The following is a 24,159-nucleotide window of genomic DNA, read 5'->3' as shown; positions in this document are numbered from 1 at the left end:
CACCTGAGTGCCTCCCCCCCCCCCATCGCCTTCACTGACCATGGTGTCTGCATAGGTGTTTCTCTCACATCCCACTTGTCTCTCTGCTGCTGGTTTTCCCCTCTTAAATATGTTATCGCATGACCATCACTGACTGGCTCATCCTTGGCCAGAGGCAGGTCTGACTTGGAGCCGGGTGAGCTTTGAGAAGCTTCACAGGGGGCCATCACTGTAGCCCCCTCCCCTGCTACCAAAACCCCCGCCACACACACAAACCCAGGGCACCCTCTTAGACCCTTGTGTGTTCTTTTCTATAATGTCTTGATATTTAGAAAAAGTTGCATTTTAAACTACAAGATATATTTATATGAGATTACAAATATGAAATTGCATTTACTGCAGTTTTGCTTATTACAAAGTATTAGCGCACAGAAATGGAAAAGACAGTATTTATGGGAGGCTAATTTATGCAAAAGACTTCATTAAAATAAACCTTAGTTTTGAAATTAACTTCATGGGCAGTTTTTCTTCAAGCACTTATTCATTTGTTGCAGTAGATGTATGTGCAAACAGGCTATTTTGATGTCATGAGTGTTTTAAAGTAACCATATAAGCAAACTGATATGGATTGTTTATACTGTATTAATTGTCTATTATAGTTATGGAAGTAGCAAATCAGAGTTTAGGTTTCTAAATGTTTTTGAATCTTGATGGCTTGTAAGTTAATAGAAAACTACACCAAAATGTAAACCATACTTCTGTTTTCCATAGTTTGGAAAGCAAAGATAAATCATTACTGAGAAGATAACAAAGTTTATTAGTGTTGGTTTTGATTTTATGGCAGGAATGGCCTCTCTGATCCTGGAAAGCTGACCTAAGTGTCAGCAAGCAGCAGCCCCTTTTCCACAGCTGCTTGTTTGAAGTTACCTTATCAAGCCAGGTGAAACTAATCTGACACACTGATTGTTGTGTCAAAATATAGTTGTGTTGTCCATATTGAATGGATCCAATAAAAGTCCATAATGATGTTATGTTTTTTGGTGGGGTTTTTTTGCATCTGACTGAATCAGGGTGATCTATTTGACTTGCAAATTCAAGGCAGAGTGATTTTTGGATTCTTCTAAAGATTAGATTTACATAAATATTAGCTAAAGTTAAAGGCTGTTCTACAAACTTGAAGCCACCTATCAAGTTCTGAACAAAAAGCGATGCTGAACTTTGAATCAGATCTGTGCTTTGCCATTCTTTTTTTAAGCCATACGTGAAGAAAGGAAATATATTCGCTAGACATTTGTAGAACTCTTTCTACTATATATGGCAAAACCCTTTGAAAAGCTTCCCAGATTAAAATAGAATATGGGAGGAGGTTTATGGACTAATTCATTTTTAGCTAAGATTCTCTGGCTGGTTTTTAACTGTATTATATTTTGTCAAGAATTGCTTGGTGAGAAACAAATATCTTGATGATCAGTGGATATTCAGTAACAGCTGAAGATTCTCCGAATATCTTCTCAAAGAAACCTTTTGATAATGGCAACCAAACAAAACCAAGCATATGTTCTTTCACCAACAAGCAACTAGTAAGTCATGAACAGCATTGCATAGGTTTGAAAAAGCACTGAAGAAGTGGTTGTTCATGTATGCGGTTCTTCAAGATGAACTGTCAATGAATTGTTCTTACAGCTACTCTGTGACTCACCCTTCAGTTTCACTAATGTGGAGTTTATCAGCATTGTGATTTCTTGCAGTGGAACAAAGATTTGGTTATGATGGTACTTTTCTTGTGGGTTTGTTTTAATAGTTGTGGCAGCTTTGAGAGCATGCGTAAGTGATGTCTGAAGAACACTGATGCCTATAGTCCATTTCAGGCATACTGTATATGCTGATCACATGCATTGAAAAAAAAAATGAGTTATTCTGTTGACAAGAACAGTTTTTCAGAAAGCTTGGTTTACTGGGGCAATCTTATTAACTTGTGGAGTAACTTTTTAGTAAAGTTATTTTCTCCTTTGCTATTTAAAAAGCCATGCAAGCTAGAGTCGAATGTAACTGATTAAAGTGAAAGCAGGAAAGTAGGTGCCAGGTCTTAGCAAACTTATCAAACAAATTGAAAAACAAATTGAAAAAAGGTGATCATATGTGTTTTTGTAGATGCTTTCAAATGGCTTTGTGTTCTATATTCTTTTAAATGTTTTTGAAAAGTATCCTGTAAAGTGAAAAGGCATTAGTATGGATTCTATAACCTAATGTTTGTTGCCATGTGACTGGATTCTTATGGTGAAATGGATTCTCTTAAGTATTTCTTTACTACCCTGAACAAATACTACATTTATTATAAAATATGGACTATAAAAAAAATAATTTAGTAAGATATTTCTAGTGAAGATTGGGTTGCCCTGACTCAACATAAGTAATAAAGTAAAATAAATATTAACAACCTCTTGACTGGAGTCCCACAGTATATAATATCCCTGAATTTCTTCAGAAAGGATGGGGAGTCCTTTTCCATGTATATCAGAATTGTTCATACATGTGCAGTCATGCTTAACTCCTTTGTACTGCATGAGTAAAAGTCATTTTAGATTTGGTTATTTACAGTCCTCAAGGAAACTGGGCATGTAGCAGATTTGTTCCAGGGAACATTGTGACAGAAACTTTATAGATGGCTTATAGAGCACTTTACAATAATTTTATTTGCTCTCTTTTCTGCTATTCCCTTCTTGAATAAAGAAAGATTTTCATATTCCCTAATAAAAGAAAAAGGGGGAAGTTTATACTATCATCTGAAATATCTGTAACAAGAGAGAGTGCAGTTTAAGCATTAGTTGAATTTAGCATTGGGGAACATAGAAAGCTTGGAACTTTTGAGAAGGAAATAAAGTTATTTTCCCAAATATTTAAAGTACTTGCATTTTTCGTTGTGTCTAATTAACACTGTGGTAATTGACTTATTTTTAAAGATTGAGTAGTGTTCTACCCCAGGAACAAAGATATTCCTAGGAGGTAGGAGAGTAGTAGCCTGTGATTTTTGTTTCGTGTTTTGGGGTTTTTTTTGTTTTTTAAGGGTTTTCTTACTCTAAAATATATCACCTTTCATCTTACTGAGATGTTCTTTGTGCACAGTATAAGGAAAATAAAGGACAAATTCTGTTCTAACAGATCCTCAAAGCAACGTTCACAGTCTTAAAATTACATCATGAAACATTCAGGCATAGTTTTGAAATTGAGTTTGAAATCGAATTGAATTAGAATTTGGTCATGGAACTCTTGCCAAGCTAGGTATACAATCCATTACTGATTTATTTCCTTTTCTGATTTCCTTTCCAAGCAATCTTTCTTACTAGTTATTCTGTTTTTAAATTTGCTTTTCATTGTAGACTAGGAGAGGTTTAAAGATACATTTGTAGAAAATACTCCTATTAGTATAAGTGCATCTAGCTTTTAAGCATCTATATGAATCTTAATGCAACTTTTGTTTCTTTATTTGCAGCTGTTTTTTGCAATGTCTTTGGCCAGATTTGCTGTAGGCTTTATGCTCTGTGTGTTGTCCCACTGATTTCAATGAAATTACCAACAGTGCATGAAACTGAGAATGTGTTTAAAAAAACAGGATCTGAGGCCCTCTAGTGATTTCACCTATGGAAATTGTCTTAAAACATGTATGTGTAAATTTTCCTCTAGTCTGGGGCTAACTCTCTTCAGACACTGTATAGGCTTACAAAGAGACATGGAGTATTAGTGTGGGGACACCACTGCTCAGACATGGCTATGCAGTGTCCAGATTTAGACCTGGCTGGCATCCAGTCAGCTGGTGGTACACATAAAGGAACTGACCTGTCTGTGCTGTCATATTTCTGCCTATCTTCAGTCAAGTGCCCAGATCACAAAGAATAATAATTTCACAGCACCATGGTAAACCATGCTGTGACATGTTTTCTAGCATTTTTGAAAGCAGTATTGAGAATTTGGGTAACTTTGGCAGGTGGCAATTATCAAAGGATGGCAATTTAAAGCAAATAAATAAGAGTGACTGCAGCATGGGGGAAGCAGGGACAACTTTTGCTATCAGTTTTACTTTATAGGTATTTCCCTACCTCAGTTTAAAAAACCCAATATTTTAAGTTAAATCTTTTTTTAAAATGCACTGAAATGAGATGACTTGCTGAACATACCTGAGAATTATAGAAAAATATTTTTTCTGATCATTAGTTTCATTGCTTATAGGCAGTTTGTATGGATGTAAAGATATGTGAAACCAGTAATATATGATACTTTTTTAAAATTTTGTTGCTGGAAACTATTTTCTCATATTAAGGCTCTTCTAATTCCAGTTAAAGTTGTTTAAAGGGGAGGCAGGAAGACTAAGTTTGGATTAGAAGATGGGGTATTAGTGTAAAAATGGAAATACATTTTAGAAATTTATGGTAGTGATATAGTGAATGCAATTAAAAAGTGAATTCTCATCCAGAAGATGATTTCTTGGAGGATTGTGTGTGTGTGTATAGCAATTGGCAAGTCATTTCCTCTCTAAATAATATAGTATGCCTTGGGAAGGAGAGAGAGAGGCACTTATGACGAAGGCATTTGTTCTGTTGTTGGAAAAAGGTTAACAGTTTAGTCAGATAATCTTAAAATCTGTGCAATAGGTTCTTTGATAAATAAAGATAAGACATCAAATAAACAAAACCCCAATAAATTCTTCTGAATTAATTTGGTTTCCTTGTATCACTTGTAAAATATTTTGACTGTAAGTCTCCTTCATACTGACAACGTATGGGCCTAATCGTAGTTTCAAAATGTGATGAGAATTGTGTGATGATGTCTAACTATTTACCTCTGTGGAAAAGAAACCTGATGTGGTCCAGCTTGCTGTTTCTCTATATTAAATAAAAGTCTTTCAACTATGCTTTGTAACAAAATCAAGCAAAAATTTGGGTTGCATTATAAAACTACTAGTAAGAGGTAAGAAAAAAAAAATCTGAGGCAGAGGTTGGGATGTCAGTGATTTGGTCTGTATTTAGGAATAAGACACCAGAGATTCTGCCACAGATTGTCTCTACATACTAGAAAAGGGAAGATTACTGTATTATGTACACTAAATAATATGAATGAGAACAGAACTGTTAATGAGGCATAATGAATCCTTAATTTACCTACACTGCTAGAAAACCTGCTGAATTCAGAGGATGAACTGCAATAAGACTAAATTTTGTGGAAGTAGAGCAAGGATGTCTTTTTACAAAGGAAATTCACCAATTTGAATTTGTTTATATGCCTGACAAAATATTTTATTGAAGGAGATGTGTATGCAATTTATTATGTTAATTTCTAATTGCAGTGTGAACAATAAATGCAACTTTAGAAAGGGCTGTCAAATACATCCAAGTATATCTAACTGGTATTATTTATTAGTAGATATACTGTAAGCAGTTCCCGAGAAAGGATTGTAGTGTTGGGCCCTTATTATTATCTTCAGGTTCACATTTACTCTTCTTGCTCTCCATTAATAGGTAGCATAGATCAGTCAGTGTTAAAGGAGTTGCCTCCTGAGCTCCTGGCAGAAATTGAATCCACCATGCCGCTTTGTGAACGTGTGAAAATGAACAAGCGCAAACGTAGCACAGTTAATGAGAAACCAAAATATGCTGAAATCAGTTCTGATGAAGATAATGACAGTGAAGAAGCTTTTGAATGTAAGTAGTACATCGTTCTGTTCCTACTCCTAAAGAAGGCTAATATTTTGCTTTTACGAAAAGATATGTGTTTTTTTTTTTGTTGGCTACCCTAAAACATATGAAAACAAATTTGCTGTCCAGACATCTACTTGGCCAAGAACTTTTTTTCTTTTAAAATAAAAATTCATACAATCATAGAAACATAGAATACCAGGTTGGAAGGGACCTCAAGGATCATCTGGTCCAACCTTTCTTGGCAAAAGCTCAGTCTAGACAACATGGCCCAGCACCCTGTCCAGCTGAATCTTAAAAGTGTCCAATGTTGGGGAATCCACCACTTCCCTGGGGAGATTATTCCAGTGGCTGATTGTTCTCATTGTGAAAGACTTTCCTCTTGTGTTCAGTCGGAATCTCCCCAGGAGTAACTTGTACCCATTACCCCTCATCTTTTCCATGTGACTCCTTGTAAAAAGGGAGTCTCCATCTTCTTTGTAGCCACCCTTTAAACATGGAACATGGTGATAAGGTCTCCCCTAAGCCTTCTCATCTCCAGGCTGAATAAACCCAGTTCTCTCAGCCTTTCCTCATATGGCAGGCTTCCCAGTCCTTTGATCATCTTTGTGGCCCTTCTCTGGACCCTCTCCAGCCTGTCCACATCTTTTTTTGTCTAGCGGGGACCAAAACTGAACACAGTATTCCAGGTGTGGCCTGACAAGTGCTGAGTAGAGTGGGATAATGACTTCTTTACCTCTGCGGGTGATGCCCTTGTTGATGCAACCCAGCACCCCATTGGCTTTCTTTGCCACTGCAATGCACTGTTCACACATGTTGAGCTTGTTGTTCCACCAGGACCCCCAGGTCCCTTTCCCCAGAGCTGCTCCCCAGCCAGGTAGATCCCAGCCTGTGTTGCACTCCTGGATTACGTTTTCCCATGTGCAAGACCTTACATTTGTCCTTGCTGAACTTCATAAGGTTCTTGTTAGCCCACTCTTCCAGCCTATCTAGGTCTTCCTGTAGGGTGGCTCTCCATTCCAAAGTGCCCACTTCCCCACTCAGTTTGGTATCATCAGCAAACTTCATAAGGGTACCCTTGATCCCATCATCCAGATCACGTATGAAGATATTAAACAGTGTTGGGCCCAATATCGATCCCTGGGGGACCCCACTTGTGACAGGTTGCCAGTTTGAAAAGGAGCTATTTCCCACCACCCTCTGGGTGCAGCCTTGCAGCCAGTTCCCCACCCACCGCACAGACCACTTGTTTAGACCATAACACCTCAGTTTCTCTAGGAGGAGGCTGTGGGGAACCATATCAAAAGTCTTGGAGAAATCCAGACAGACAATGTCCACCGCTCTCCCCACATCAACCGAGCAGGTTACTGTGATGTATAAGGTGATCAGGTTTGTCAAGCACAATTTGCCCTTGGTGAATCTGTGCTGGCTTTTCCCAGTCACGTGTTTCATTTGACTTGTGATAGCCATTCGTTCCATAACTTTCCCAGGGATTGAAGGTGGATAACATCAGGGCCCATTGATTTGTAGGGGTCAAGTTCCTGTAATAGTTTGCATACCAACTCTTCCTTCACTGACAGTAGGTCTGTGTTTGCATCAACCTGGATTTTTGTTCCCAAGGCCTGGGGCAAACAGTGCTGGTAAAGACAGAGGTGAAGCAAGTGTTGAGAACCTCTGCCCTTTCAGAGTTGTTGGTGACTAATTCACCTCTCCTCTTCAATAGCAGGCCAATATTTTCCTTCTGTTTCTGCTTGTTGTTTACATACCTGAAGAACCCTTTTTTGTAGTTTTTGACATCTCTGGCCAATTTCAATTCGAGCTGAGCTTTTGCTTTTGTAACTGCACCTCTGCACCCCTGGCAATGCCTTTGTAGTTCTCAACGGGTATTCATCCACTTTTCCATCTCTGGTACACTTCTCTTTTGGTTTTGAGCAGACTCAAAAGCTCGTAGTTAAGCTAAGGGGGTCTCTTGCTCTGCCTACTTCCCTTTATAGTGGATGAACTGGTTTTGTGCTTCCAGGAGAGCATTCTTGAAAAACTCCCGGCACTCACTGGCTCCTTTATCCTTCATGGAAGCTTCCCATGGAATCCTTCCCAACTGAGCTCAGAGCAAGCTGAAGTTTGCTCTTCTAAAATCTAAAACCTTTGTCCTAGTACTAACCTTCAGCGTGCTCAGCGGGATCCCAAACTCCACAATATTGTGATCACTGCAGCCAAGGCTATCACTAACTGAGGTATTACAAAGCAGGTTTTCTTGGTTTGTGAGTAGCAAGTCTGGCAGTGCCTCATTCCTAGTTGGCACATCTAACATTTGTATGAGGAAGCAGTCCTCTATGCATTCCAGTAACTTGATGGATGATGTGTGAGCTGCTGTATTGTTCTTCCAACAAATATCTGGGTAGTTGAAGTCACCCATAAAAATCAGGTTCTGTTGACCCGAAGCTTGCTTAAGTGACCCAAATGTTGCTTTGTTGGCCTTATCATCTTGGTTTGGAGGTCGGTAGCCGATGCCTATTGTAAGATCCCCCTTGGAGATGACACCTCTGATCTTGACCCAGAGGTATCTGATAGGGCTTCCACAATCACCATAGTTGACTTCTATACATTCAAGGTTCTCCTTAACATAGAGCATGACTCCTCCTCCTCTTCTTCCCTGCCTGTCTTTGTGAAACAGCCTATAGCCATCTATTGCGATCCTCCAGTTATGCGAGTTGTCCCACCATGTTTCAGTTATTCCTACGATATCATAACTTTCTGAGTGTGCGCAAAGCTCCAGTTCCTCCTGTTTGTTCCCCAAGCTGTGTGCATTGGTATACATACACTTGAGGTGGTTGGTCTTCTGGTTCTCATCTTGGGAGGCAGCTAAGGAACATCTGTCACTGCTCTGGTTGGCCTGACTTATTCCCCAGTTGGTTGCAATGGCATGAACGTCACCACTTTACACCCTACCCCCCTGAGTTCTTCAGTTTAAAGCCTGCCAAATTACTTGATCAAATTACTTGATTTTAATTTATCACTCAAGATGAAAAGCAGCTAGTTGTTAAATTTCTTTTCCCAATTACCTTATGGGAAACCACTGCCTAGATTTTTTTTTTTTAGTTGTGCAAGAAAACATTTTTAGCCAGTCAGATTAAAGAAAATATCCTGTAAAACAGTTCAGAAAAATTGTGCACAAAGCTATGCAAAGAAAAATTTCAGTAAATAGATTTTAAATTATTCTGAGTTTCATTGATAAGAAAAACAAAGGATCCCCTCTTGAATTTTTCTGACATGATAAATTAAGAATGTTAGTGCCCGGAAGTTCCTTAAAGTATTTCTTCTCTTATTTCCATGGTATATTGCTTGAAAAACTGGAATTATTGCTGATGGTTTCTCAAAATAGCATTTGCTGATGATGATACTATTTTTGAATTAAGTGATTTCAAAGAAAAAGTGATTTCAAAGTTTGTAGTTAGACTTCTGCTGTGCAATAAGGTAAAGTTCATAAGCGTCAAGAAATTCTTATATGCTTCGAAGGAAGGGATTTCCTACTTGAAAATAAGAGTGTAGTTAGTTAGTCTCTATGGTAGTTCAGTTAGTCAACACTGAAAAGGAACTCTATTAAAGTGGCGTGAATCAGTTCAGTCTGAGTAACATCTTAGCTGTGTTACCTATGCAGGGCTACAGGAGAAGTGCCTACTGCTGTTAACCTGAGAAGGCATCTTGCTTATAATGATTTTTTTCCAAGTTTAGACTCCACCTTTGCTTATCTAAGCATCTTACTTCTATAAAACATGTTTTGCTGCTTAGTCTTTCTTAGGGTCCAAAAGAGAAAGATTTGTTTGTCCTGCTTTTTTAATAAGTTTCAAGTTCTTGTCCAACAAATGCACAATGCACATGCACACATAAAAATTATAATAGCGATACCTCTGATCTTTAGCAAAGAATTGAAAAAGAATGTCCTTTTGTTTGTTTGTTTTTCATTTAAAATATAACCGAATAATGCTGCTTTGACTCTGAGTATGAGACCTTGAGGTACCTTGTAATCAGTTGATTTGCTTCATTCAGGATTCTGTTTTCTGTTTACCATATCATTTCACCTGTTTCTGATGTTAATAATCCGGAACAATGAGTTAAAAAAAGTAAAGCACAATTATTTAAATTGGTTGGGAATGGAGAGAATTGTCAGGAATTTCAGAGAGATCTTTACCTATTAGTCACAGTGGCTGTTGAAATTCTTAAATGCAGAGTAAAGCAAATTAAGGAAAACTTTCACAGTAATTATATGCTTTAAGGGATTCTAGGTTCACTATATCCACTCAAGAGATTTGGCCATTATTCTAAACAATTCACTGAGGACATCTGATTTAAAAATAAATTATAATATTTCTCAAAGGATACTGTAGAACTGAACTGAGTTAAAATGAGACAAAATGATCAAGAGAATGAAAGATTTGTGACAAGTACACTGAATAGATTTGTACTGTTACAAATATGTATTTCAGAATTCTTTTGGTTGTCTAAAATTGAACTTTAAAAAATATGAAATAGTGATTGTTATAGAAGAAGAGAAATTTCTTTGAGTTTCTCATGAAGAAGGGGCATTTGTTAAATGATGATAAATTAAAAATTGATTAAATCATTCTCATACAAGAAGTGCTAAGTGTATTATTCCATAGATGTTTGGCAGAATTCGGAAGGAAATTTGTTGTTTATATTCCAGATAGTCTTTATGTATAAAATTAATAATAACTCTTGAAATATTATTAATACTTACATTTTTAGTAATTTTTATCTTCTTCAAAATAAACTTTGTAGAGTAATGACTGATTGTGAATAGCTGTTCCCATGGTCATCTTATTTGCTTTGCAGAGCCAGCACAACTGTAACACGTTCTGTTTTGTCATGCAGCATTGATAAACCGGTCAATTTAAATTTCTGCTGTAAAGCAATATTGCAAGTTACTTTTGTCATGGAGATGTAGCTGGGGTCAGAATTTGTCCTATAGAGCTTAAATTGATACTGATGATTTGTAAGCTGTAGAGACAGATTTCATCTACCTCCACAAAATACTGTCTCATGGGGGGAAAAGAATCAGTTGTGTAAAGCCTTTTCCCATAATCCCCCTACTTTCTTCTCTGATATGTTTATTTCAGGTATCCCAGACAGCTCTCCATTTCTTCAGTTCCAGTTAACTCTCAACCATTTTAGAACTGACAGTGTTTAGTAGCTCAGGCCTTGTGAACATGACTGTGCTGCCTTCAGAAGCAAGTCTGATCCATAAGCAGAACAGCTCAAAGCATGAACTAAGTTAGTGCCTTAAACACTTGGACCACCTCTGTGCAGAAGTTTTGTATTATGTTTTCAGAAGTGGGAGCCCTCTAGGGTGCAGTGCAGAGCATTAGTAGCACCACAGGTTTAATGTTGTTATTTTTATTAGTTCTGAGCCTGGTCTGACTATTGACTATGTCCTGGTACTATACCAGGTGTGACCATATCCTGGTATGTTTCCTATGCTTCTCAATAAACTGGGGTTGTGGAAAGACCTTGTCAGTTCTGTTCCAGTTCTGTCCGAATGCTTGGAGCCGTTTTGCTCAGAAACAACCCTATATACAGTCATACCTCTCTAAACTTCATGAGACTTTGGTAGAGGCACACAGATGTCAGGGCTGTTATATGCAAGTTCACAAGAATAATAAACTCTGCTAGTCTAGAATATAATGTTTTGGAGCCGTTTTGATCTTCACAGCACAGTTACAGAATCACAGAATCATCTAGGTTGGAAAAGACCTTGAAGATCATCTACTCCAACCATTAACCTAACACTGACAGTTCCCAACTACACCAGATCCCTCAGCGCTATGTCAACCCGACTCTTAAACACCTCCAGGGATGGGGACTCCACCACCTCCCTGGGCAGCCCATTCCAACGCCTAACAACCCGTTCTGTAAAGAAATACTTCCTAATATCTAGTCTAAACCTTCCCTGGTGCAACTTGAGGCCATTCCCTCTTGTCCTATCGCTTATTACTAGGTTAAAGAGACTCATCCCCAGCTCTCTGCAACCTCCTTTCAGGTAGTTGTAGAGGGCGATGAGGTCTCCCCTCAGCCTCCTCTTCTCCAGACTAAACAACCCCAGTTCCCTCAGCCACTCCTCGTATGACATGTGCTCCAGACCCTTCACCAGCTTCGTTGCCCTTTTCTGGACACGCTCGAGTCATTCAATGTCCTTTTTGTAGTGAGGGGCCCAAAACTGAACACAGTAACCGAGGTGCGGCCTCACCAGTGCCGAGTACAGGGGTAAGATCCCTTCCCTGTCCCTGCTGGCCACGCTATTTCTGATACAGGCCAGGATACCATTGGCCTTCTTGGCCACCTGGACACACTGCTGGCTCCTGTTCAGCCGGCTGTCAATCAACACCCCCAGGTCCCTCTCTGACTGGCAGCTCTCCAGCCACTCCTCCCCAAGCCTGTAGCGCTGCTGGGGGTTGTTGTGGCCCAAGTGCAGCACCCGGCATTTGGCCTTATTGAACCTCCTCCAGTTGGCCTCAGCCCATCGCTCCAGCCTGTCCAGGTCTCTCTGCAGAGCCTCCCTACCCTCGAGCAGATCAACACTCCCACCCAACTTGGTGTTATCTGCAAACTTACTGAGGGTGCACTCGATCCCCTCATCTAGATCATCAATAAAGATGTTAAACAGGAGTGGCCCCAAAACCGAGCCCTGGGGGACACCACTCGTGACCGGCCGCCAACTGGATTTAACTCCATTCACCACAACTCTTTGGGCCCAGCCATCCAGCCAGTTTTTTACCCAGCAAAGCGTGGTCTGTGTTAGATATCTCTTTACTAGCCCAGTTATCCTGTTACCTTAGGTAATGGAGAGTTGGCTGATTTAATGGATGAAATTACCTCCTCCTCTATATCCTTTTTCTGTTACATCTTAGCACCCTTTCCCCTTCAAGACTGTCTTTGAAAATAGCAAAGAACTCTCCATTCCCCCCCCCACACACACATACACACTTTATTTCCATGTTTCTCTATAGAACATTTATCCCAATTTTTCAACGTTCAGTTCTGCGAGACTTTTTGGTCCTGACTGAAAACTGGTTATAATAACCTTCTGTGGTATATACTCGCTGCCTGGCCCAGAATTGTGACTCCAGCTTTCTCCTTTACACTGAATTTCCTGTAATATATATTAAGATAAAATTTTACTTGTCTTGGCAAAACAGAATATCTTTAAGCAACTAGATTGACAAGTTTCATTGGAACTTGTTGCGTTAGATGGGCAAAGCAATCACTGAGTTGGAACATGGATACCCAGTAATAGTCACAATTTAGATAACTGAAGAAATTATCTGTGTTCTCTTATGAAAGGATGAAACTTACTTTGATTTTTTTTTCTACTTTCCTGACTTTGTTTAAAAGGACAAATGCCCTGTAAAATTGTATTTTTAAATGTTTGCTGGTATCTTTGCCAGTTTCAGGCACAGTTTTCATGTAATTCAAAATAAATTGTTAGAATAATGTCATAACAGAATTTTATATGATAGTTTTAGTGTTCACTTGTTTTACAGAACATCTATAAGATAGTGTTTAACTTGCAAATGTATAATCTTGAGCTATTAAAAGTAGAATTTTTGTACTTATAATGAAAATGCATTTCATTTCTAGCTTCTCGTAAAAGACTTAAAAAGGATAGAGATGAAGCTTGGGAGTATGAAGAACATGACAGAAGAAGTTCTGGTGACCATAGGAGAAGTGGTTATTATAATGAAGGAAGGAGGACTTCTGGTAGTGGCCGTTACCGTAATCGAAGTCCCGATGATTCTGATATAGATGATTATTCTCCTCCTCCTAGCCTCAGTGAGGGTAATTGATTGTTTTTAAAATTTTATTTTCTTCCATAATACTAGTGCATTTTTAAAGGATATGTTAAACATTTTAAAATAAACATCTTTATATGCAGTATTGAATATAAGTGTAAGAAATGTAAAAAAATCCTCTATTCCCTTACTTAGTGGCTAGAAAAATGAAGAAAAAAGAAAAACAAAAGAAGAGGAAAGCTTATGAACCTAAACTAACACCTGAAGGTAATTTTAGAAGATTTATTTTTTACAGTTTGTGTTTTCTGTTTTGTATATAAAATAATTATAGATAAATTTCTTTTTTCCGCCAGAAATGATGGATTCTTCAACTTTCAAAAGATTTGCTGCTTCAATAGAGAATATTTTGGAAAATTTAGAAGACATGGATTTTACAGCTTTTGGTAATATGTCAGAAATTTTCAAAATGCTTCCCCCAATTAGAAACACAAGAAACAAAAATATTTGCATCTCAGTATTTTCAGACTTCCTTCTTTGTGATTTAATTGCCTGTGATACATGCTACAGTATACTGCATTTATACGGCTTCTACCTTGAGTGGAGGCCTTTACCTTTCCAATTTCACTTGCTGCTCCGGGAAGAAGATCTTCCCTCTTCCTCCCTGCAGAATCCAAAAGGGACATAAATCACAATGAGACAAATAGTAGTCCCCTGGAGTGGAAAGGATACCTCTTTGGGATGTCATTAGGGTGTTATCTTCTGTCAAACATATCTTTGTAAACAGCACTAATGTAAGAGGGTTCTCTTGCCAGTAATGTCTGAGGCACATAATTTTGCATCTGTTGTGGCCTTTGGCCCAACAGAACTTGATTATTCAATTCAGTAGCAGAGTGCTTATGCACTTATGGGTGAGGCACTGAATCACTGTGTGCTCCTTATCTATTTCAGTGGAAAATAAGCCAGCTTAGCATAAGTGTCTGACAAAGTAGTTCAGGTTGACCAAGATGACTTTCTATTGAAATGGATAATGGAGCATTTGTTAATTTTTTTCCTACCATCTTTGTCACAAGATTAGAACAAGGGGAGGAGCATAGTAAATAAATCACTACAGCATTGGTGTCTACAACCTTGGATTAAAGAGTGAAGTAATTGGTTCTTTCTGTACATCCTGTAACATCATGACTTTTTCTGTAAGGGTAAATGTGATTAAGATGCAGTGTATCCCAACATACTTAATTTCCTATGTGTTTTTCATCTATTGCCCTTCCTCAGATTTGAACTTTAGAATTAGGACTACAATCATTTAAGATTTGTTTTACTGAAATGAGGTTGATGGCACAAGAGCTACAATAAATGAATTTTGCTATATTAAAAATATTTTTAATTTATGACTTTCAGTCTCATTTAACAAGTAGTCATTTTAACACAACCAAAAGTTGTCATCGTCAGTCTTCATTAGACGGAACATTAGATTAGATGCTAGCTATTTGGAAAATCAGTTCTTTTTCTTCATTTGGCTTTTTCATATTGGCTGTAAAATACTGGTTTCCTTGAAGTCTTATTAGAAATATGATTGTTAATTTTTAATTTTTTTTAAGGCGATGATGATGAGATTCCACAGGAATTTCTACTGGGAAAGCATCAGCTTAGTGAGCTGGGTAGTGAATCTGCAAAAATCAAGGCAATGGGCATTATGGACAAGGTACATCTTCATAGTATTTAATTCTTTTTGAACATTTAATTTTGTTAAACATACAAAAACTTTTGTCTCCTGTAGTATTCCACCTTCTTCAGGTGTGCATGTGTCAGATACTGTGAAGAGTTGTGCTTCTGCTGACTTAGCTGAAGTGTTTAAAAAGTTACCACATCTTAACTGTTACCATCTGAAGCTGAGACATTTTTGTTGAATGGTCTTTCTCAGTGTTAGCGCTGACTCAGAGCACTATATGTCAATAGGTAACACATGTCTGAGCAGTAAAATCTAAAATAATTAATCTACTTTCACAAAAGCACATCAGCCTATAGGCTTTGCTCCTTACAGCTAGTGTTGAGCAACCACAATAAAACAGAATGTGCTGGCAAAGTCAAAAGATCCACCCTTTCTGATATATGCCGTTAGTGCAATGTAAATGTATGGTGTCCATCCAGCATCACACTGAATTGCCTACTTCCTTCCTCTCTCCAAAGACTCCTTTCAAACTTAGAAGATTTAATGCCCCAGGCGATAATAAGATTAATTTTCTGTATACTGCACATTGTGGTTTCTTTGCCATACTCTTCCCGACTTGAGTTCAAGGGAACTTTCTGTTGACACCAACTGTTGGTATCACACCTCTAGAACCAATGTTCTTGCTTTCCTTATCTTCATAGAACTCTTGGCTTTGGGCAGTCTTGTGTTAAATTCTTACTCTGCCTGCTCATGACCACTTACTATGTTTATGAAGTGTCTGTGAAGCCACTTAAAGTCACTCTGAAGGGTTTTCTTTAATCCAAGATTTAGATATTCTTTCTGTCCTTTTCTTCAACCTCCCTGCCTTCCTTTGTAGTGTGTTATCAGCCTGAGTGTTTCTCTTTCCTGATAGTTCTCACCCTTAACCTCTGTTTCCTGTTTTTTTTACATACATACGTGTATACATAAAATCAGAATTTCGTTGCTTCTAAAGGTGAGCACCAATAATATCTGGATGTATGAAACTGATTCTGGGGTTTAGCATATTCTACAGATTATTTAGCCATAATTCTGTAGAACATGAGTGAGTTTGAGTTACTTTTTTTCAACATGCTAGTTTTTCAAAGTTGACACAGTTATTAAGAATACATTTTCTTTTTATTAGCACTCAAGTATCTTGGGAATTTTATTTCTGCTTGTCCATAGAATTTGGATTTTCTCTTAATAAAGCTCTATATGGTCAGTTAGAATTTGTGATTGATACTTGGATTTGGTAAATTTCTGTTTCTAGCAGCAGAAGTGTATAACTATACAACATTCATTACAGATATGCAGTTTTAAATACATTTCTATGGATTTTGCTGGTTGAAAATGCAGTTTGATTGCAGTCTAAGAACATATTTCACTAGTTGAATTCTGTTATCAGCATTCTCAATCATGCTGTGTCAGAAACCAGATAAATCAAGATCCAATCCTTATCTCAGATTACTTACAGTTTAAGTTTGTCATATTACATATCATGTTCTATCCTTCATCCATGGACATTTTTTTCAGCAATTTGGAAGCCTTTATGTTCCTACACTTGTTTGATGTGTTTTGTTTCTTATTTTAGCTCTCAACAGATAAAACAGTAAGAGTTCTGAATATTTTGGAGAAGAATATTCAAGATGGATCAAAGCTTTCTACATTATTTAACCATGTGAGTTTCAAATTACGTGATTTCAAACCATTGTGTAGAATAGGCTTTTCTTCACTTGAGTCCCATATAGTGATAGTTTCAAATACTCTGTGTGTGTGTAAAAGGAATTTCTGATTTAATATATATGTGATTGAGAGATTGCCAAATTTTCAGATTTGAAGTAAAATTCAATTGATTATATTCTTTCAGTAATAAACATGTTTTACTGTAGTACTGATAACTAACAGATGTATTGGGAGCAATTAAGCTGTCTTTTGACTTAATTTTAAATATTTAGTTTTTTGTGGTTTAAACCCGGCAGGCAGCCAAACACCATGCAGCTGCTTGCTCACCCTCCCTCGCCCTAGGGAATGGGGGAGAGAATTGGAGGGGTAAAGGTAAGGAGACTCGTAGGTTGAGATAAAAAACAATTTAATAATTGAAATGAAATAAAAATTGAAATAATAATAATAGTGATAATATAATATACAAATGACTGATGCATAGTGTGATTGCTCACCACCCACCAACCGATGCCCAGCCCGTTCTTGGCTAGTGATCCCAGAGGAGGGAAAATCCCAAAACCGCAGTCCCGGAAGAGAGAGAGCCCCCACTTCCTGGCCAACCCTCATCTATAAACTGAGCATGACATTGTATGAAATGGAATATTTCATTGGCCAATTTAGGGCTGTCACTCTGGCTGTGCTCCCTCCCAGCTTCTTGTACACCTGCACACGGGCAGGACATGAGAAGTTGAAAAGTCCTTGATCTCTTAGCAACAACTAAAAACATCAGCATATTATCAACATTCTTCTCATACCAAATCCCATACTGAATCCAAAGCACAGCACTATTCTAGCTACTAAGAAATAAAATTAGCTCTATCCCAGCCAAAACCAGGACATAGTTTCATCCTGAAATATTCATGGTAACTGGTGTAACTTGCGTTAAAGACATTTCTTTGCTACTTTTCTACGTGTCCATAAAACATCCTTTACACAATGGAAGAAGTATTATAGCTTTCACGTGGTACATATTCTTCTCCTGAGCATTAAGAATTGAGGAAGTGCTTTATTTAGGTCTGCTCTTATGCTGCAAAGTTGAAATTATCAACGTAAACAAAATTAACAGGAATTTTAAGATTTTAGGGTTTTTTTCTGATATACCTAAAACTACATGGGGATTTGGACTTTTTTATGAGGCTGAAATGTGATATTACACATTATATATATTTATTTATTTGTTTCTATGCTTTCTAGTCAAAACAATATTCTAGCAAGAATAGAGTTTTTGAATTTTATGGAAAAAAAACCCTTGATCCGCAGAAATAGCAAGTAATTATGTATATTGGAAGGGACGAATTTGAACTAGAAATGAATGAAAACCAGACACATTATTTGTATCTAAATATTTTCATCTAGATAGTTTGTTGGATTTTCAAAGTTTTGGTATATGGTTCTGAATGTCTTCAGCAGTATGAAAAATAGGTGAAAAAAAGATGCTGGTTTACCTGCTCTAATTCAATATGATTGAGTCTTTATGCCTTTAAAGTGATATTTTTCTTTTAGCTTTTATAGTAAAACTCAAGATTATTAAGCAGTTAATGAAATTGTCCAATGAGTGCAATTCGGAGACAAAGCTTCAATTAAAAAAGAAGCAATCTTTAGCCAAACAAGTTTTAGATTTTTCTTAAAACCCATTAAATGTGATTCAGGTCATTATGGCAAAGAAAGCCTCTGGTAAGGAGTAAGCTTACTTCTTTTACAATGCAGTGAAAATATCTTACCTCCATGTCAGGATATTTTTCAGAGGCAGTTTGCACTTGCAGATTCTTTTTATTTCCAAGATTAATGGAGGAAAAAAAATAAAAATAGAAAAGATTTAAAACTACTTGGGTTTTTGTTTGGGGGGGGGGGGGGGGTTGTTTGGGTGGTTTTTTTTTTTAAAGCCTTCTTTGTGTAAGGAACAAATGATTTAAAGCCACTCTATGCAAGAAATTTACAGGGATCTCCTGATTTGCAGATTTCTGTTGATTTTTCAAATATATATCTCTCTCTCATATATATAATGCACTGTGATATTTTTAGATTCTCCTACCCCAAAGGGAAAAAGTTGATATGGTTTCACCAACCCCTTATTTTTACAAGGAAAGCCAACAGTGTTGAGCTGTGCTGTTATACAGGCAGGAAAGATTCTTTTTCTCTGTACCAAAGAAGTTATGTAAAATTCCTGGTTTTGCGTTAATAACATTATTAGAATATTTCAGTAGTGCTGGGTGGTCATAATTGACCTCATGTATGTTTGTTTTTATAACTTGTACAAACACAGAAATACAGAGATTCTATACTTTGTGGTAAATCTAAATGGTCATATTTGATAAAACATGTTTTAAACCCATTGATAATAGATGAGTCAGTCTGTGGAGAAAGTTGTATTCTCATGAATTTTGTGTGACTTGCCAATCTTTTTGTGTAAGAATTCCCTCTAGCGGCAAAAATTAGACTGATCAAAGCAGCAACTGGTGTGCATAGGCCACTGAAGAAAGCACTAGATGAATGAGTTTAGATTTTGATTAAGGTACATCATTCTTAAGTAGAGAATGTGTCAGTCTTCCTTCATAGTGCTTCGCAGTGCTTCTTTGTGTTTTACCAGAAGAATACAGTGAGATATGGAAGACTTGTAACTTAGGGTTGCAAACCTGTTGCTAGTAAAACAAACATTAGTTGATTTCTAAAACAAACTATTTTTGTATCATAAAGGGAATACAACATTTTGTGTGTGTGTATGTAAGTATATTAAAATAATATTATCTTTTACTTGGTAAGGATAAAAATTTGACAACTTGTTCACACTACCTTGTTTTTTCTTGCCTGTTACAGAACAATGACACTGAAGATGAGGAGAGATTATGGAGAGATCTTATTATGGAGAGAGTGACAAAATCTGCTGATGCTTGTCTTACTGCTATCAATATTATGACATCACCAAATATGCCTAAAGCTGTATATATTGAGGACGTAATAGAAAGAGCTATTCAATACACAAAATTTCATTTGCAGAACACTCTCTATCCTCAATATGATCCTGTGTATAGAGTGGATCCTCATGGTGGTTAGTATGCTAAATGTTTTGTGTTTAGCGTTTTGTTGTCATATACATACCTTCAGATGTGGGTGTCCAACTTCAAGAACAGTTTTAAAAATCTTGGATCCAGAATTCAGAACAATTATGAAAATATGAAATTTTTGCTTTGCAGCTGATTCTACTAAATAGTTTTTCTTTTGTAAGCAATTGCGTTTACAAAGCTGTAGTCATGGAATTGATTTGGGGACATTTCTTGAGGAAGATGATAATCTTTCTAATATTTGATGTGAAACACTGAAAAAAATAATAAAGATATTTTTTATTTTCTAGGTGGTGTTTTAAGTTCAAAAGCAAAACGTGCCAAGTGTTCCACCCACAAGCAAAGAGTTATTGTGATGTTGTATAACAAAGTTTGTGACATTGTCAGCAGCTTGTCAGAGTTGCTAGAGATACAGCTTCTTACCGATACAACTATTCTTCAGGTAAGTTTTATCAGAAGAATTTTTGTCTGAGAACTTTTGGTTTTCTTTTCCCAGAGACTGTAAAGTGTGATTGTCTCAATGACATTAAATATGAAATCAGTACAAACTTTTGAATTATTAACATCAGTGACTAGTTTGTTGTGCAGTATGTAAACTGCAGAAGAGCATTTAATGTTCAAATCTTTAATGGCTTTTATTGTACACTTAAGAAAAGTTTAACTTGATTGTATTCAAATATTCTTTAATAACTTTATTTGAAAATAATATGAAGTAATATGTGTTGTTGAATAAGTTACCTGCTGAATGAATAACCTACTTGTGAAACTGCATAAATATCAGTTTGTTAGTCAAATATATTTACAGTAACTTCTTTCCGTTGATAGGTATCATCTATGGGAATAACACCTTTCTTTGTAGAAAATGTCAGTGAACTACAGTTATGTGCCATCAAATTAGTGACTGCAGTAAGTAATTTTTAATTTGCAGTTTCATGTTCCTGTACTTCTGAGAGTTATTAGGGCACTTACATAGGCTGTATTTTTTCTGGTAGAGAATTGAAGTTTAGAACTAATTTTATTCTTGCATGTTTTTACAGTTTAATCTAGGAACAGTATTAAATCTACCTGAGCTCCTCCTATTTGCAGAATACTCTATATGAAGAAATAGCCTACTTAAGCCAAGGAATTTACTTAATTTTGGTTATGTTGTTTAAAGTATAAACACAAACCCCTTCCTCTTACCTGTCCTTTCTTGTCTTAAGAAATCTTAACAGTGTAGTTTTCCTTATTTCCTTTGTTAAGATTTGAATTTATGCAATGGAATAAGCTATAGAACTAGTAGGATACTTCTATATAATAGAATAAGTCCTTTTCCTCAGAAGAGGTGGCTATGTGAAAAATTCATGGGGCAGATAAAATATTATTTCAGGAAAACTGCAGTGCAACACAGATGTGCTTGTTCAAGTGGAAGTTTTCCATCTTTGTAAGGATGATGTGCTCCAGTATTTATAAAAAGTAATTCTGCCTAAACAAAAGGAGAGGCAAACTCTACATTCCTGACCCCATAAATTGAAATAATATTTCACATCAGGCAAATATTAAAGCTTAGGATATGAAGTAAAACTGGTTTCTCAAATGTGCTCTAAAGCCATACATGTGTTCATGTTAATTTATGTCACCATAGAGTTTTGCTCTATACCGGAGTCTGAAAGCTCAGCATTACAATGTTTGACTTTCTTATACAGTATATTTTACCATTGGCATAAATTCTTAAATCATACAATATTTTTGAAAACTATTAAACATTTATGCTGTTTGAAGATTTTTAAAAATCTATATTTGAAAATGTTTTTATGTATTTTATAAAGAAATGCTTGCTTTGAAAAAACAAAGCAATGCATTAAAAACAAGGTAGGCATTAAATATAATTTATTTAAATGTTATGTAAAGTGTATGTTTCTATATATAATTTTTAACAATCTATTAACAAGCGATATTTTATGTAACAATAAATTTTTTAACAACCTTGTAACTGTTAAATAGGTGTTCTCCAGGTATGAAAAACATAGACAGTTAATACTAGAAGAAATTTTCACTTCCCTTGCGAGACTACCAACTAGCAAGAGGAGTTTGAGAAATTTCAGGTAATTTCTGACATAGATTAATAATTTGTAGACAGTAGCATTTACAGTTTTGAAAAAAACAAAGCAATGCATTAAAAACAAGGTATGCATTAAACATTACTGTATGCATTAAATATAATTTATTTAAATGTTATGTAAAGTGTATTAACTTGTTCTTTAATAATCTGTGACTCCACAAGCTGCATTTTGTTAGAGGTCAATATTTTAAAACCTCTACAGTGAGAGCAGAATTGCCTGACAAATGTATTTTGTAATAATCACTGTTTCTCATGCCATCATATTTATGCCTGCTTAGAAAATAAATTGAAATATCTAAATATGTAAATGAGTGTAATGTTAGTGTGCATTCAAAGGTGTTTTGTTGGAAAATTCTTTGGTTCTGTTTACATGGATTTTATATAATTTCTTCATTGTTAAAGCTTAATAGGAAAATTCTGTCTCAATTTCTTTGAGGACACACTTGGAGCACTCTTTCCAGGAAATCAATCTAATACTCCTTTGAATGAGATTCATTTAGGAACTACTCAGTTCACTTTAACTGTGTTTTAAGCGCTTCAGCTTGGTTTCACTGTGTCTTCTAAATAATAGTATACGTTCAGGTTCAATTTGAGAAAGAATCTGACCTGAACTGTTTTTCAGTTAAAATTGAGGTTGGACACTTTAAATTATTCTAAAACATTTGTTGTTGGCATTGATTTTGTTCCTTGCTTGCATACATCTTTTCCCTGGAGACAGACAAATTGTCAATGAAATAGGCTGTCCGATCCAGGATGGATGAACAGGAAATATCCAGGAAAAGAAATTCACTGAAACTTTGAAGTTGAATTCAGCAACCCTAATATTAACATGAGTGCTTATTCATAGTATTTCCTATTGTTTGGGTTATAGACATCAGCGAGATCTAGCAAATGGGAAGGTGGTAGGCATAGGAGCATAAATGATAAATACCCTCTTTGAATTAGGACCTTTACTAGAAGGAAGTCACTATCTCAAGGCCACAATGACTGCACTGTTTATTTCTAGAGTCCTAGCTCTGATCTGTTGAAGGACATTCCCTGTCTGTGGCTACAGTCATGAAGGGTACAGCTTACCTAAAATTTGATATGAAAAGACTTTCTCTGTTACAAGTAGTCAAAGATGACTTCATAAAGATAATAATTGCAATCTGTTTTGTGCCCAGTTATTTTGATAATTCGGAGAGAATGATGTCAGAGATTATCACCTTTTCATATTGTTAAGGGTATCATTAAGTGGTGTTGATGTATGTATGGGTAGTAAACACTGTACTGTTCATCAGGTTAAATCACTTGGAGGGGGAGAAATGTGAGGTGGAGTGTATTCATACTGGTCATACCAACTTAGACACTCTTGCATGCTGAAGTTTATAGTCTGTTACACTACCTGAGATTACCATAGGTGTAACTCTTGTAGAAGTCAGTCCAGGTCATGGTCACTATTTCCTCTTGTTTAAAAGTCCTGTACATTTCACATACATTAAATAATACATAAGTAATAAATTATTAGAACAAGTTTGGTCTATTTTTTAATGTTGTGTTGGAAATGGATATGGCATTATACATAATAAGCCTATTAATAAGTGCCTTAGCATGTAGGTGTTTGATTTATTAAATATTTCTGTAGATTTTTCAGCTGTTGAACTTCAAAGATACTCAGATAGCCCACCTGTGAGCTGTTTCAGTTCATCTCTTCGGCCTGAGAATCATACTTACTGTTTTTGTTAGACTAAATCTTTCACTGCATAAGAGAGAAGCAAATGTCTAGAACACAAATTTCTAACTGTGGTAATAATTTTAGAAACATGTTATTTAGGAGCAAAAATTTTTGTTTTGTCTTCTTTGTTTAGTTTTAGTGTTAATTCTGTCTTATTAACAGGTTAAACAGCAGTGACACTGATGGAGAGCCTATGTATATTCAGATGGTAACAGCACTAGTTCTTCAGCTTATTCAGTGTGTGGTGCATTTACCACCAACAGAAAAAGATTCTAATTCAGAGGAGGAATCAAACAAAAAAGTAAGATTATTTTTTTTTAAGAGACAGTTTTTTTATGTGCAGGAATGGCTTTATAGGTATAATATTTTATGATGGTGCTTTAGTAATTAAGCATTATAATT

General features: G+C 36.3%; 1 protein-coding gene across 14 annotated transcripts in view; it reads left to right on the top strand.

The window, feature by feature from the left end:
- LOC141917819 (nipped-B-like protein) overlaps positions 1 to 24,159 on the top strand; it is a 172,970-nt gene that overhangs the window by 115,101 nt on the left and 33,710 nt on the right. For 12 of the 14 annotated variants that reach the window (XM_074811411.1, XM_074811403.1, XM_074811407.1 and 9 more), the window contains 11 exons: positions 5,490 to 5,672; positions 13,320 to 13,517; positions 13,667 to 13,738; positions 13,825 to 13,914; positions 15,070 to 15,173; positions 16,753 to 16,839; positions 19,698 to 19,929; positions 20,233 to 20,384; positions 20,768 to 20,848; positions 21,926 to 22,026; positions 23,920 to 24,058. In XM_074811411.1, the coding sequence (XP_074667512.1) occupies positions 5,490 to 5,672; positions 13,320 to 13,517; positions 13,667 to 13,738; positions 13,825 to 13,914; positions 15,070 to 15,173; positions 16,753 to 16,839; positions 19,698 to 19,929; positions 20,233 to 20,384; positions 20,768 to 20,848; positions 21,926 to 22,026; positions 23,920 to 24,058 (1,439 nt within the window). The remainder of the gene's footprint in view (positions 1 to 5,489; positions 5,673 to 13,319; positions 13,518 to 13,666; positions 13,739 to 13,824; positions 13,915 to 15,069; positions 15,174 to 16,752; positions 16,840 to 19,697; positions 19,930 to 20,232; positions 20,385 to 20,767; positions 20,849 to 21,925; positions 22,027 to 23,919; positions 24,059 to 24,159) is intronic. The other 2 variants (XM_074811409.1, XM_074811417.1) reach the window with 1 other exon arrangement.

The sequence above is a fragment of the Strix aluco genome, chromosome W (genome assembly GCF_031877795.1).
Source record: "Strix aluco isolate bStrAlu1 chromosome W, bStrAlu1.hap1, whole genome shotgun sequence".
Taxonomy (NCBI): Eukaryota; Metazoa; Chordata; class Aves; order Strigiformes; family Strigidae; genus Strix; species Strix aluco.
The sequence above is the reverse complement of the archived record's forward strand: the minus strand, read 5'-3'. Positions and strand labels throughout refer to the sequence as shown.